This window comes from Octodon degus, unplaced genomic scaffold, assembly GCF_000260255.1.
Source record: "Octodon degus isolate 3935 unplaced genomic scaffold, OctDeg1.0 scaffold00083, whole genome shotgun sequence".
NCBI classification, from domain to species: Eukaryota; Metazoa; Chordata; class Mammalia; order Rodentia; family Octodontidae; genus Octodon; species Octodon degus.
This window is the reverse complement of record NW_004524659.1, coordinates 5,253,289-5,268,653: the sequence shown is the minus strand read 5'-3', so window position 1 is coordinate 5,268,653 and position 15,365 is coordinate 5,253,289. Positions and strand designations below refer to the sequence as shown.

General features: G+C 43.4%; 1 protein-coding gene across 1 annotated transcript in view; it reads right to left on the bottom strand.

The window, feature by feature from the left end:
• Positions 1 to 2,109: 2,109 nt before the first annotated feature.
• Dpy19l3 (dpy-19 like C-mannosyltransferase 3) overlaps positions 2,110 to 15,365 on the bottom strand; it is an 81,198-nt gene continuing 67,942 nt past the window's right edge. Inside the window, exons 17-19 of the mRNA XM_004636690.2 lie at positions 7,278 to 7,410; positions 4,568 to 4,726; positions 2,110 to 2,709 (exon numbers count right to left, since the gene is read on the bottom strand). Coding sequence (XP_004636747.1) covers positions 2,548 to 2,709; positions 4,568 to 4,726; positions 7,278 to 7,410 — 454 coding nt within the window. The 3' untranslated portion in view covers positions 2,110 to 2,547. The remainder of the gene's footprint in view (positions 2,710 to 4,567; positions 4,727 to 7,277; positions 7,411 to 15,365) is intronic.

The window sequence follows — 15,365 nt, the reverse complement described above, 5'->3', positions numbered from 1 at the left end:
TTCAGCATGGATCCAATCTTATAGAAGCATTCAACCTAATTTTTGTAGAAACAATTCTTTCTCTTTACACCCACATCTCCTAGGTTTACACACAGCTGAGTGAGCTGCAAGCTCACAATTGGAACTTGCAGGGAGTGCTCTGGGACAGCAGCCCGTGGAGGTGGGAACAAGAGCCCTGGGAAGGCACAAGGCCACCGGGCTGTGCCCTCCGCCCCAAGGGATGTGACCTAGTGCTCTGGGGGATCACAGTGGGGCCGATTATAAGCACTTCTACTGTACTTAGAAGGTTTTTAGACCGCTAAGCCAGGAGCAAAAGCAGAGGGTGTTTCTGTCCAGAAAGAGAAAGCTATAATTCAAGGTTATTACCAAACATGGAACAGCCCCTCAGGCTGGTGCAGAGGGGAGTTTGGGCCACAGGGCTTTTGCTTCGGTTTGCAGAGAGCTTGGAAGCCACAGCCAGACCAGATGCTCTCCCCATTTCCTCCCGTGTGCTCCAACAACAAGGTCATAAACAAGAAGCCTGACAGGTGCTAACAATAGCTAACATGGTTTGTTGTGAAATTGGATCATCAGGAAATAAAAGCTACTGTGCCTGGTCACAGTGTCTTGGAAAGAGCGTATCTATGGATTGCAGGCTTGCAATATTTTTTGGCACTTTGTATTTTTCACTAAAGACTGAACACTAAATGTTTTGGCAACAGTATCACTATGAAAAAAAAATCAGTGTATGCCATCAACGTGGTGAGGATGAGCACAGGAATTTAAGTACATGCTCCTTGACTAGTGAGACTCTAAACACTCAGACTAATACACAGAGGAATATTTAAAATAAATTTAAACAGGCTTAAAGAAGTGACAGAGTTTGTAAAAAACCAAAATCACACAGTGTCAACATATTGTACCTTACATGTGCTTGCTTTCAATTAAAGTAAGGCACCGCCGAGGGATGTACTGACCCATGCTGTCAGCTACAACAGGCATGCATCATTACTGGCTTAATTAAAGTTTTAGTACTGATTAAAATGTTTTATTATTGTATTATCCTAAACTGCAGTGGTCTCCAACCTTATTAAGGAGTACAGGAAAGATATAATTCAGGAGTTTCAGTTGCATAATTTAATAACCCAGCTCCTGCCAATTTTTTATTTAAATACGTTTTGATAAAAGCCAAGTATCCTTATGTTCAACAAGACAGTGCAAAAATGTTTTTGAGCGTGGCTTAGTAAGTAGTGGCTGTATACAAAGTCACGCGTGCATGTGATGTCGTCCATCTTGACGCTGATGGCAATTTACTTCAATACAACTGCAAGGAGAAACATTTAAATCATTTCCAACCGGCAAGAACAGGAGAGAAAGTTAATTTCATTAGCCAGCTTGATTTAATTAAGTGGACAATATGCTTTTATCAGCAACTTTTACATGTCCCTAATTATTAGAAATGAATTATAAAAGCAATTATCACAAATTTTGAGCAGGTACGTGTAATAACCTTCTTTGCTGTTAACAAATAAGCACGACTTAGAGGCACTTGGTTACCTTCTAGTTCGGAAAAGCGAGATGTTACCAGGGCCCACAGGGTAAGATTGGAGACCACATCAAACTTGGTATGAAAATGCTGTCTGCCAAAAATACTGCATTAGTGAACTAGTCAAGATACGATGTTCAAAAATATTCCCAATTTGCAAGGTTCTAGGCTGTAAAAAATACAAAGGCTAAAAACACAAAAAGTTTACAAAATTCTGCAAACCCAGTAAATTGAAATGAGTAAGAAATGAAGCAAACTATTTCACTTGCAGGAAAGATTTGAGTATCAATAGGTTTTTTTTTAATAAGACTAAAAAGTAATGAATTCTACTTGCCTACACAGACTTCTGAGAATTGAACCACACAGAATGTGTAACACTTTTTCTGTGCCCAGCATTAAAACACTGTTCATGTACAACACAGACCACTGGATATGTAAGTCTCAGACAGAGTACATGATGTTTAAAATACATACAAAGACCGAACATTTTTTTTTGTTGTTCATGTTAAAACCAGGAAAATTGGAAAACATTATAAAATCGTAAAATGAAGGAGGACAACAAAGACCTTTTTAAAAAGCCACGAACTAATCTCTGTCCACGAAATAACATTAAATAATTTAACTACGCATCCTCTCCATTCCACTCAGTCAGAGCTGTCCTATAAGGTACCTGAAGTTCAAAAGCATTTCTGACGCGGATCAGGCTCTTTGTCAGCACGGTATGCAGCAGTCCATGCATCCTGGAACACATACCGTTCTACCCAAGAGCCAAAGCCGAGATGAGTCTCTGGAAGTTGTGAACATTTAGTTAATGAACATTAGAACATGGGAAAGAGAAAAACAAGGCAGAAGAAGACTTCAGGTTTTGGAAGATGGTGACACTTGTGTAAACAGTTGCAGGATGCCTGCACATCACAGCTTTTGGGTACGGGTGACCCATTCACCCTGGAAACATCTGCTACCAACTCTCTATAGGATACAGTTGCACTGTGTCCATAACGGAGAAGGGCCCGGAGTGTCTACTACTTGCTCCTGGACAGCTTGTAGACGTGAAAGGTCTTGTTCTGAAACACCCTGGTAAAGTGCGCTGTGTAGGGAGGCAGGTTCCTTTTGATCTCTTCGCAGAAGCGAGGGTGGTCAGCAGCCTGCAAGTCAGGATCGTTCTCTCCTGGGCCGTCCATCATCTAAACCAAAACAAACCCACATTCCATTTGGGGGTGAAACACTCTTGAGGATACGGCAGGAGAACACAAAAATACAGTGAATACTGAATTTTTGAAAATACAGTAAAAGGCACATTGTCAAGAATGATAAGTGTTTGAAGAGGAGCATTTTAAGAGCATTGATCGTAATATATCTTTTACTGCCATAGTTTTTTTAATTTAAATATTCACTGTAGATTTTTCTCAATCAACCAATTAAGGTACTGTCTGTCAAAAACGTTACAAAAAAATAAAAATGAAAACAAGACTTTGTGTCCTCATCCACCTTACCTACCAGATCTGGCACCATGACTCCTGGCTCTTTGCCACAGTGAAACTGACCATGAAAACTGTCCACTTTGAGTGGATTTGGACATTGAGGCAGCCACAACAGTGCAACTAGAGACACTCGTGAATGAGAGCTCCCAGAACCACTTCAGAAAGTGGTGATAACGACGGGCTGTGTTTGAAGCAAGGGGGAGGATCTCGAGGAGGACTAATGGCAATATATCTTTTACAGGTAATAAAATTTACCATATAATTCCTTATCGTACCTCGTAGGTACCAGGTTTCCTTAAGAACACATTAGTGAAACAATATTACTTCAATGCCAATGGCTGCTAACAATCACCTGAGTTATCCTTTTTCCTCTTCAGAAGTGCAGAGCTAGGCCAACTAGGGGGGTTGAGCAGCACACAATGGTCACCATTAATGGTAAGGTCAGAACTAGATCTCTTGGTTCCTAGACATGTGCTACATATCGTCCCTCTCACAAAAACAAAATACACAGGCCTATTCTGAGCAAAGAAAGCCTTCCACCTCATTAGATGCACAAGTGAGAAAAAGCCATACAAGGAGCAACATTTAAATGTAGGTCAGTGGTCTTGACTGCCTCTGAATTTAAGAAAGTTACTATTATTTTTCTTGGGCAAAAAATTGAATCTCAAGTTGCTGATTTGTTTTCAGGTGTAGACTGGGCTTGTCACCTCATCCCACTCATTCACACACCAACCTCGGCTTTTATACCCACTGCCAGCCCTGGTTCTAAAGGCAGCGGTTCCTCTTTGAGAACCAGCACATCAAAAATTTGGTCCTTGGAGGCACAGGAAAGACGCAGAGCTTGTTTTTTTTGCTTTGGAGTGTAAGCTTAGCTGCAGAAGGCCACCTCTGTGGCTGTGTGTGGGAGATGCAGGACACCAAGAGGGCAGGGGAAGAAGGAATGGCAAGGAGAGCAGATCCTGCCCCTGGAGACAGGTGACCTGCAGCTGGCAGCAGCCAGGATGCGCCAACAGGTGGCTTGGAGCACAGCTTGAAGAGGTTAAAGGTTAGTTCTTTGTTTAAATTTTATGCAGGGCCATATCATGCCAACCAGCCAGCCAGAGTTGCTGTGTGACACAGACCTGGGGACCCAAGAGCCCATCATCCCTTACCTGTGGTAGCCACTAACATGTATGGAGGGGTTCTGCAGAGTGGAAGGGACAGAGCACTCGACATAGGACACCATACTAATAGGGTGCTGCCATCTATAATCTCAGTACTCTGGGAGGCTGAGGCAGGAAGATTCTAAGTTCAAGTCAGCTAGGGCAACTTAGTGATTTAGGGACAGCTGGTCTCAAAATAAGAGGTAATAATGGGCTGGGGATATAGCTCAGTGTCAAGGTCCTGAGCTCAATTTTCAGTGCTCAAGAAAAAAAGGAAAAAGGAAAAAAAAAGCATAAGAAATACACACACACACACACACACACACACACACACACACACACAAAGCAAAAGGATTTCAGGATCTGAATTGATGGAAACCCCACTCCTAGAGGCCTGCTGTGGAAGGCGACATGCTCACGTGTCCATTGGCGATGTCCAGCAGGTCCCGCAGCCGGCAGCCCCGCTGGTGCCTGCGCTCGTAGCAGATGCTGTCCTCCAGGATCACGTAGTCAGTGCCAAAGGACTTCAGGAGGCTGTGCACTTCCTCTGGAGACCTCTTTGCGTATATCTGATAAACCTTCAAAATGCAGTAAGGCAAAATCCTTCTCAGCCATTTGTGAGCTAATCAAGGAACGTGCTGTAACCTCCCATGGAGGTGACTCTGAGGTGGACACACAGGTCTCCCCCATGCCTGCCAAGGCCACTGCTGTGATCACTTCTCTGTGGTCCTGTGGTGTGCAGTGGAAATTTCCAAAAGAATATTATAACTATCTGGTTGTGGGGAGGGGGTTGTGAGTCATGCTGAACACATTTGGATTCAGACACCAAATACACTTGGAGTGGGGATGGGCTCTTTGGACTTAAGAACATATTCATCAGTAGATGCCAGTTCTTACTAAGGTAAATAACCCAGCTGAGTAAGACAACAAAGGGGACCCAAAACAAAACAGTCCAGTGTAGGTGATGGTACAGTTTGGGGTCATGTGTTATAAGGAAGACCCAGCTGCTGCTGCTGGCACAGGTGGGGGTCCCTGGTCCTCAGCTGGGGCAGTACTTGTCCTGTAGCCACTACACTGCATACTGCTTGGTCAGAGGACACTAACAGCATCACCGCTCCCTACCTTCCCTGAGCACAAGGAAGCTGTGCTGGCCTGTGCACAATGCCTGCCAGGCACCCCGTGAATATATGGACTGTGCTCTGGGACCTGGCCCTGGGGAAAGCTGCATGGAGAGCGGGGGCAGGTAAGAGAAGTGCTTCCTGGGCAGCCGTGGTTCTCAGTGATGGGAATCCAGGGGATCAAGTGGGAGGGCCTAATTTGGCAGCTCACACTCAAAGGTAAAATGGGAGGCAGGTGAGCTGCTTCCACTGAGAGGACTGTGAGGCTGTCCTCCAATAGCCAGGCAGAAGGTGCTGACGGAGGCCTTCCAGAAATCCAAGTTCACACCTGAAGATGAGCATGGAGACCTTTGCGATGTGTGTTTTAAGGGAGCAGCCACACAGGTCCCTCCTGGAGAGGGTGGTGTTTTCTGCAGCGCTCCAGCCTGACCAGCACGTCTTCCCGAACTTGCCACACTTCCACTGAACCTGGAACTGTCTCAGACACTTGGGCCAACTGACAAACCCCTATTCTAGCAGGAGTCTCAGTGGAGATGATTTCCATGTAAAAAAAAAAGGACACTCAGGAAAAGTCATTAAAGTTTGAACTCTTAGTGGTGAGGACCAAAGGTAACAGATGTGCTCCTGCATTTCAGACTGGAATGTGGGGAGACGCAACTGCCCCGAGGGGGCAGGGACAGTGCCACCCTGTGTCCCTGGTGTGTCACAGCTGAGGCCTGATGTACACAGGTATCACTGCATTCATAAAGCTGCATATCCAGGTTTATTATTTGGAGCATTGCATGCATGATTACAGAGGATGGGAGTCAGCCCACGTGGTTAAATGAAGTATGCTACACCTACATATAACATATCTTTAGCTACTAATATACTAAGAAAGAATGATTCCTAAAATATATTATCAAAAAGCAGGGTATATTGTTGCTAAGTTAAATTAGAAAATAATATGAATGTGTGTGTGTGTGTGTGTGTGTGTGTGTGTGTGTGTGTACTTGTTTATAGAGGCATATGATACCAGAGGAGGGATAAAGAAGAAACTGCTAACACTAATACCGCCTGGGAGGAGAACTAGTAGCTGAGACACCTGGATGGGACAGAGACTTGGTGTTATATTTCCTTTCATATGTTACGACCTCTGAAGCATGGCACTATATTACCTATTTAAGAAAACAGTAGCAACAGTTGGGTGTGGCAGCGCATGCCTGTAATTCCAGCACTCTGGGTGGCTGAGGCACGAGGACTGCCAATTCAAGCCCAGCCTGAATAACTTGGTGAGGCCCTATCTAAAAATAAATAAATAAATAAAAATACATAAATAAATAAAAAAGTAATTGTTTTAAAGGCCCTGACTTCAACCCCTAGTACCACAGAAACAAAATAGAAAAATTTTCCAAACTCAGCAACAAAACTAGGGCCGGCCAAATAGCTCAGTGGATTAAAGTGCCTGCTTAGGCAGGAGCAGGGGCTGGGGTCTGATCCTGGGCCTGGCATGCCGGCTCTGCCCCCAAGGGCATGCTGAGACAGCGTTGAGACTGGGCATGATGGCGCGCACCTGTAATCCCAGCACTCGGGAGGCGCTAAACAGGAGGATCACTACGAGTCCGATCTATGCAATGAGACCCTATAGACCTTGTCTTAAATACAAAAAACAAAAACAGAAACAAAACAAAAACACCCCACAAACCTCTACAATTAGAAATGGTCCAGGAAACAATTTATATAAATGTTGCCATGTCTACTCAGTGTCTTTCCCTCTCCAGTTCAAAAGCTCTAAGGGCTTTGCCCGAAACACTCTTTAGTACATTCCAGGGTGTTGATTTTCTCATTTCTTGGTTACTCCTCTGTAAGGAGGTTGCTGCCTCAACAGCTTTTAACAGGCTGCTGTTGGGATGAGGAGATACACACCTTGGGCCTGCGCCCCATACTGCACACTGGAGGAGCAAAGCCCATCTTTGCCCATGTAGGGTTGCTGAGCTCACTAGAAGTGAGAAAAGGCAGAGCTGGGCCTTACCGCTTTGGTTCGTTCCCTCAAGCTGTTGTCTTCATAGTGAGGGTGGTTGGTTAAGGTCCTTCCAGTGCACAGCTTGACTCCAGCCAGCAGCTGCATGCTTCCAGCAAACACTGCCTTTCGTGGAGTGTTAGAGCTGAAAGATTTTAAGAGTCTGAATCAACTCCACTGCTGAGATTTCCCCAGAGACGTTCAAGATGACAACATCACACCCTAAGAATTGTCCAACTACTTAGGAAGTGTTAAGGGGCAGGAACTCCAGACCAGAACTAGACCAGACCAGGAGGTGGCTTGGGGTAAGACAGTGCTGGTGAACCTTTTATAGATAGAATGCCCGAACTGTTCTAGATGCCAACACCTGGCACTGCTACTCCTTTTCAAGCATGGGCATAATCCCTATGTTCTCCGATGCCTGGTGGCTGGGGCAACCCTGGGGCTACTTGGCTTGAGGGCCAAATGGGAGGGCTCTGTGTGCCTGCTTTGGCCCGAGTGGCATCCACAGGCTTGCCACCACTGGATTAAGGTTTGCGCTCAATCTATTTTACGTCAACTTTTCATTTACCAGGACAATGTTTGGAAAGTTTTAATCTTTTAGATTGGATAGGTTTACTTTTATGATGAATTATCATAGAAGACAGGCAGCTGGCTCCTGTTTCTATAGTTTCTAGGCTAAAATGCACAATTTCTCTTCTGATTGTTCCAAATAGGCAAGATTCTAACAAAACTCAAAATCTTTTTAAAAATAATTTTATTGAGAAACAAATAGCAATGAGACAGTTTTAAAACCGATTAGTAAGACAGTTTCAATAATTAATATATTGCACACTGTTGTCTTCTTAGTGGTTATTCATAGTACAAGACGCAGACATGATATCCTGTCCACAAACGCTATTAGTACAAATCTTTCTATCCACTGAATTAAGAGGAAGTAGCTGTATATCTAGCCTACTAGATATCTCGCCACTGCTTTGGTCCTAAACTTCACTAAAGGGCTGCCAAGATACAAGTAACAAAGTCAGGAAATGCAGGTGATTGGGAGTCAGCCCCAAGGATTTTGGTTTAAAATGAGGCAGAAAAAGAAACCTCAGATATTACCATAAATTACTTTAAGTAAAAAAAAAATATATATATATATATATATATATATATATATATAGATAGATAGATAGATAGATAGATAGATATAATTGAAACAGAACACGGGAGGAAGATTCTCAAATAGTAAACATCTTATTACTCGGTATGGGGGTGTACGCTACTTTTGGCATGAGGACACCCCCTCTCCCTGGTCCTGACTAGGGAAAAGCATTTGCAGCTTGAGGGATACAGGGCACCCCAACAGTAATCACACTTTCCTTTCCAATTACTGCCAATCTATGATCTTCTGCCTCCCAGGGCAGCTGAGGGACGGTGACGGATGAGCCAGAAGCAGTGATGGAAGAAAAAGAATTCAGTGCCCACCGGCAAAAAAGGAGTCTTAGTAGCTAATTTAATTTCTTTCTGTTTTCTGGAAACCCATGGAGAAAACAATAGCTCTTCTACGTACAGTCCTCTCTCCAGTGCAGAATTTACCACACAGGCCCAAACGTATTCCTTTGTTAAAGAGGAGTCTACGGCTGCTTCCCTGAGCTGAAATGAGGGCGCCAGTTTTGAGGAGTCTATCTGAAAACATTCAAATGCTATCCTCTGCAGAAAAAGCGATAGCAGGCTGCTCACCATGTTTTTGGAGAGTGGGGCTTGCAGCGTTCTGATGCTGAAGTTTCTAAGAGAAGCCTCATCATATTCATGGATCCCAGTAGGATGTGCTATTTATTCCAACCTAATGCCAAGGCTGCAACACGAATGCCGTCCAACAGCGGCCTTCGGATGTCTGTGAGCAAGACATCCTACTATTCAAATGATGACATTTACAAATAATTTGCTTTTGAAAAATTCAAGACTTTCTTTCTAACGATGACACTCATTCACTTGCATTTCAATAAGCCTTCTTAAGTGAGGGGAAAAAAGTGGATGGAATTACAATGAGCACACAAGGAGTGACACATAATCTGCATCCTTCCACACCCATGCCAGAGTTGAGAGCGGGGATTCCAACAGAAAGAAGTTTTATGGGAGCTTGGCTGCCCTTGATGAGTTCTTATCATTCTGACAACCAGACCCGAGAACACAAGAACAGATAGATGGATGCTGGCCCTGTCACCCTATAGGCACAACAGGGGATATCTGACATTTGTCTTGTGTGGACAGAGGAACAGACTGGTTGGATATGTTCACGATGGGGCTGTAATTCATCTGTCTTGGGGCTGAGTGGCTTGAACAACTGGTAGTACATGCATGACTGTCCCACTTGGATGACGAGTGCTGCAAGCTGCTTGCTGGGACCGTCAAGCACGTACCATGGTTCAGTTAGTGCTTAAATACTTACTCTGGGTCTTGTATGCAATGCTACTGTCATTTATAGAATATCACTATAATTGCTAAAGAGAAGAAATATGGATTAAAGAAAGTGCCAGCGCTGTTCCAAGACAATTTTCTTTTCTATACACTTATGTGGCATAAGCCATTCCACTGGAATAAATCATACACTAGCATCACACATTAAAGCCAAAAAGGGGCCGTCCTCAAACTGACAGGTTCGCAGCGCAGGCAGAGAACAACCTGATTTTCCTGTCTGGCAGAGTGTGAGGTAGCCGCGAATGATCCTGGCTGGCACAGCCTTACTACCTAAAGATGCCAGGCTGGTCTCTCCACACACAAGGTGGATCCAGCTGCTGACCCTCCAACGCCTATTCAGATCACAAGCCCATCTTAGCATTCCCATTTAGAGTATGTGCCTGGGACAGGCACAAAGAAGATACGCTGTTCACAACGTGCATTGTATAATTATGGCAGAGGCAGAAGAAGATGGACCTTGTTATCCATTTACAGCTAATGGTCAAGGTTTCAGCCTGCTTCCCAGACTCTTTTAATTGTAATATTCTGATGAATTACACAGTGCACGAAGGTTTAAAGGTGGAAGAGCCCCGGACTGCTGGTGTGTATGTGAGGTTACAAAGGTATTCTTTATTCAAGATGTATCGTTGAGGGCCTCCCATGCTCTCAGCGGGTAAACACAGTACGATGACCCATTTTTGATAAGCTTTCTGGTCAAAAGAGCCAGGCTCAGCTTTATTACTGGAAAACACTTGAAAATAAACCCGAAATTCGTCTGTAGCATATTTTCTGCAGGCCTTCAGCCATGCTGGGCCCTGGTAGAGCAGATGCGGCCTGCTCAGCCCTACACACCCTGCCCCTGCCCGCTGCAGCCCCAGGCACAGCAGGCCAGCAGCAGGGAAGACACAAGATACATCCTGTGGCTGCTTAAGGAAACTGAGAAGAAAAATGGAATACAGCTCATTCAAGTGCAACGTGTCTTAAGGTTTGGCAAAGACAGAAAGTTTAAAATAAAATGTGATCTGTTTAAATCGTTAGTGTGAGTCTCTGGCTTGCTAACATACTCTTTTAGGCCCTTGGTTTTCTTATAATGTTGTAAGTAAGATGATCCAATGCCTAGAAAATGAATTAGAAAAAATACTTTTTTGAAAACCATGGACTTCCAAAGCTAGTAGGGTGGATGTTTACTTAATTAGGTTTACTTGGTTTTAAATGCCGGGCCCACAGCAAATTGTGGATATTTCACTACTACTTGAAATACTTAACTTTTTATCAATAAGGCAATGGTAACAGTCAAAGCAACAAGCAAAGTGGGACCAGAGGAAAAAAAAAAATCACATATATTTTAAACTTAAACAAACCTCCTCTATTCACTGCATTTTTACATACGCTGTGGTAGAATTGTGAGGCAAAGGGAAAAAGAGATTCTTTGTCCGTAACATCACACACACACAACGCAAGATCTCATTGGCTTCTTCCTTCCCAGCCTTGGGCCGGATGTGGTCTGTGGCCTGTCTCGAAAACAGCTAATGTGCTTTTAACTACGGAATGACACTTCTCTATTATAGAAAAACAAAGCAATTTTTACAAATGTTTGAACAAATGATGTACGGAATGAAAGGATAATTTGTTTTTATAGCTCTCTGCCAACTCTATAGCAGGCTGCCCAACCTGCCATCAATTTATTCTGTAAGGAATGTCATTAAATAATGACAAGGACTCACAGGTCAAACGGATTTACATTATATAATTTAAATGTCATTCTAGGAAGACCTGATGGCATTTTGAACAAATAACCTCATTTATTTTTGAAGTTCTAAGCTTCAACAAGTTAATTACTGCTGAACTAACGGGTAAACTGAGCATTATAATACAATGTGTGAACATTTGCTTTATCTACACTTGAAAAATTTATAGAATTATGCAAATACCAAAAATGATTCATTAAACATGAAAGAGGGTTTATAGGCACTTAAGGTCTGAACTTAGCTTAAATCATCTTTAGAATATACAGCAATTCTTCCTACTTTGACTAAGTGCAAAAGAAATTCGGTACATTTCTTCAGGGCCACGGAGAAAATGCTGCACACGCAGGCTTCATTACTGGAAAGTGATGATTTCTAGTGAAAATCTCCCAAAGCCAAGAAATTAAAATGCCATACTTCAAAATATTCAGATCTACAGATCTGTGTATCTTAATTACACAATGTTGAAGAAAAATTTCAGGGAGGGAGGGAGGGAGGGAGGGAGGCAGGCAGGCAGGGAGGGGCCGGCCAGCTGAAGGACATGGAGGAACAAGGCACAAGCATACTGCTGGACACTCAGCCCTGCTGCAGTATACGCCTTGCTAGAGATACAGAAAGCCTGCATGTGAAAGTCTCACCTGATGCTTAAAGGGACATCAGAAAGGAGTAAGATCCAGGCCTTTAATCTTTGCATCTAGGATGCCACCAAGGAGGGCAAATGGGAACACGGGTATTTTGCACCTGCTTGGAAGGGAGGCAGCAGCACTGGCATAGGTGGGAGCCAGCAGCCAGGAGGGCAGGGTAGGGCCTGCAGGAATGGTAGCTCGGGCTGCTGCACCCAGGGCCTGACTTCAACAGGAGGGCCTTGCAGATTAAGATGTCTTTAATTAAAGTGTCCAAAATATCCTTGATTAAAAAAAGAGAGATGTCTAATCCCTAAATATTCTTGGTTTTATATTTAAACTTAAATCTCTGCTCCTTTAAGGGAACTAAAGATAGGAAAGCCTAAAACAACATTTTTCTGTGACTAAAAATTAAGATTCTAAAACCATTTCCCACTAAACCTGCTGAGCCTCTGAAAACTAACGTGGAACAGAGAAGAAGAATATGGGAAAAAAGCACAGGGCTTTGCACCAACGAAGAGGCCACTCTACTGGGTTACTGGCCAACACTGACATGTTCATTACAGCGTATCAGACTTAGGCTCACAATTGGTGCTCAGTAAATGTCTGTCAAATTGTGCAAACAAATATGCAAATTTAGATATGAAAAAAAATCATTTGAGGCTTTCAATATTTTCACAAAAATCCAGGCCATCGGGCATGACCTCTCTCATGATATTCTGAAGAAATAACCTTTGTTTTCTCTTGAGAATGCCTCTTCACTCCTAAAAGACTATACACAGACCCTTCAAAAGGAAAGGAAAAAGCTGGATGCTGTGATGTGCACGTGGAACCCCAAATGCTAGGCAGCTGAGGTGGAAGAATGCCAGAGTTTGAGTCCAGCCTTGGTAGCTTGGCAACATCCTGTTTCGAAGTGTAAAAAGGACCAGAGATGTGGCTCAGCATGAAGATCCTGGGTTTAATCCCCATCACCTAAGAGAGAGCGTGAAAGACTTGGAAAGTGAGACAGTAAAAGAGCTGAGGGACAATGGCAGCTCTGACTTTACCCACAGCAGAGAAGCCCCAAGCAAATACTTGGGAAGCCTGCGTTCAAACAGAAGCTCAACAGCCTGGGAGCACAGCCAGGAGGCGGATGCGACTGGCACTGAGCACAGACTGAGAGATGACAATAGGCTGCCACTGCATACTTTTCACAAAGGAGGCGCCTTGTGCCAACGGGAATCTGAGTAGGTCTTCCTGAGGTAAGCCATCCTGTACCAGTCCACACCCTGTCCTGGTAATACCATCCTGGCTGCATGATGAAGGACAGACATCTGAGTGTGGGCACCCTCAGGACAGAACAAGTAGGCTCATGCAAGCTGAGGTGTCCCTCTCTGACAGGGCTGGGTGCCCCTGAGTCTGGGGGCTGTTTTCAGATCCACTCTAGGATCCCTAGGCCATAACCTTTTCTCTAGGGCGGCTCACACTGACTAATATCATAACCAAATCAAAGCTGAAGGTTGTATTTTATGTTTCAAAGATAAATAAAAATCAGGGAAGGTTAAAAAAATACTAAATATAATCCCCTTGTGTTTGGAATCAAAGCCTGCAGACCAGTGCTGATTTGAATGTTGATTTAAACAAACATACTTTGTGTCTAAATAAACCCTATTTTGGCATACATTCATCATCACTTAAGCTTATTTTACAAACATGCCTAGCAGCTATTTTTATAAAAATGATAATTTAAAGAATTTTAGGAGAAAATAGGCAAGATTTTAGATCATAATGGAGCCAACTTTTTAGAACAATATAAATCTTTCAGTTGCTAAGAAGTAGAAAAACCAACCAACCAGGCATAAAGGATGTGTTTACAAGGGGACTAGCCAGGGACATCAGGAACTTCAAGGGATAGGAGCATCTGGTCCCAAGGGCCACGTCCCCAACAGGGAGGAACAACAGGCTAACACACTCTTTTCTTTACACTGGGAATGATCTCTTAGCCAGTTTCTCACAGCTAGTGAGAAGCGTTACCTAAGGTAATCTTCTGGGAGAACAAGCATAGAAGCAAAGGTCCCGTGAATAAGCACATCCAATCTGAGACAGCCAAAGGCAACCTGGGGCTCAGCTAAAATACTTTTAAAATTTATTCCTAAATGATAAGGTAATGCAAGAGGGGAAACGCATAACACTAACCCAGGCTGAAGCAAGAGGTCTTCCACCCTCAGGATGCTACCAGAAAGCAGGCTTCCTTCAGCGTGAATTTCAACAGTATAATCTTCAACACAAAATTTCACCCTCACCTTCAGATGCATGTGTCATAAATCCCCCACTGACTACAGTTAATGCAAAAGTAATTAGCTTTCCTTTATATGAACAGCTTTCCTTTCCTATAGATAATACTGAGTGAAGTATTTACTCTGTAATTGTTTGCCGTGATTTAAAATTAAATAAATAAAGAAAGACAAAGCACTGCTTGTTCCTCTCAGCCCTGGAAATGTGTGAAAAATGACACTCATTGCATCTAGTCAAACTCAGTCCAACCCTGGCACCAACGCCACATATACATTTTAGACATAAATCTCTATAAAATCCATGCACTGCGCTCAAGAGACCAGAGCTATCAAACATTTACCATCTCTTAATACACACGCAGTGCTAAACTGTACCGGTTAGTAAGCATCCGTCACGAGCAAGTGCCAACGTGGCTACTGAAATTCTAAGTGATGGGGACAACGCAGCCATACGCCGCACGAGATTCGTATCGCCCGCACGTGAGTGAGAAGCCGCGCAGTTGCTCTCTGGTTATAATACAGGGAAATACGGTATTGTGGTGCACAAGAATGCTGTTTTGGGTAGAGAAGTTTAATTCTGTCCGTGGCCATCAGGTCTCACGCGTAAAGCTTTGAAACACACGGGTTCCCATTAGGAGGCTGGAGACCGAGGCAGAGCGACAGAGTGCAGCAGCAACAAGGGCTGACCCAACACTACAGTATTTCCAGGCTCAAGAGCGGAAAAGCGCTGTTTTTTGTATTTAAAATTTGCCCTGGCCAGAGCCTAGGGAAAATGATTAGTAAAAATGAAATCTGCAATGAGCCATTATGACTCTAATTAACTATAGTTTACATTGTAATTTTAAAGCAATTAACATGGAACACTTTAGTGTCAGCACTGACAAAAAAGTAAACAGTATTAAAATGAAAATAATAAAGATAAAATTGGCAAAGAATAGAAAACTGTAAGTGTTCACCCAGATAAGTAAAATTTCATTCCCATTTCTAGCTGTGTTTGAAATTTATTTCCTGATCCTG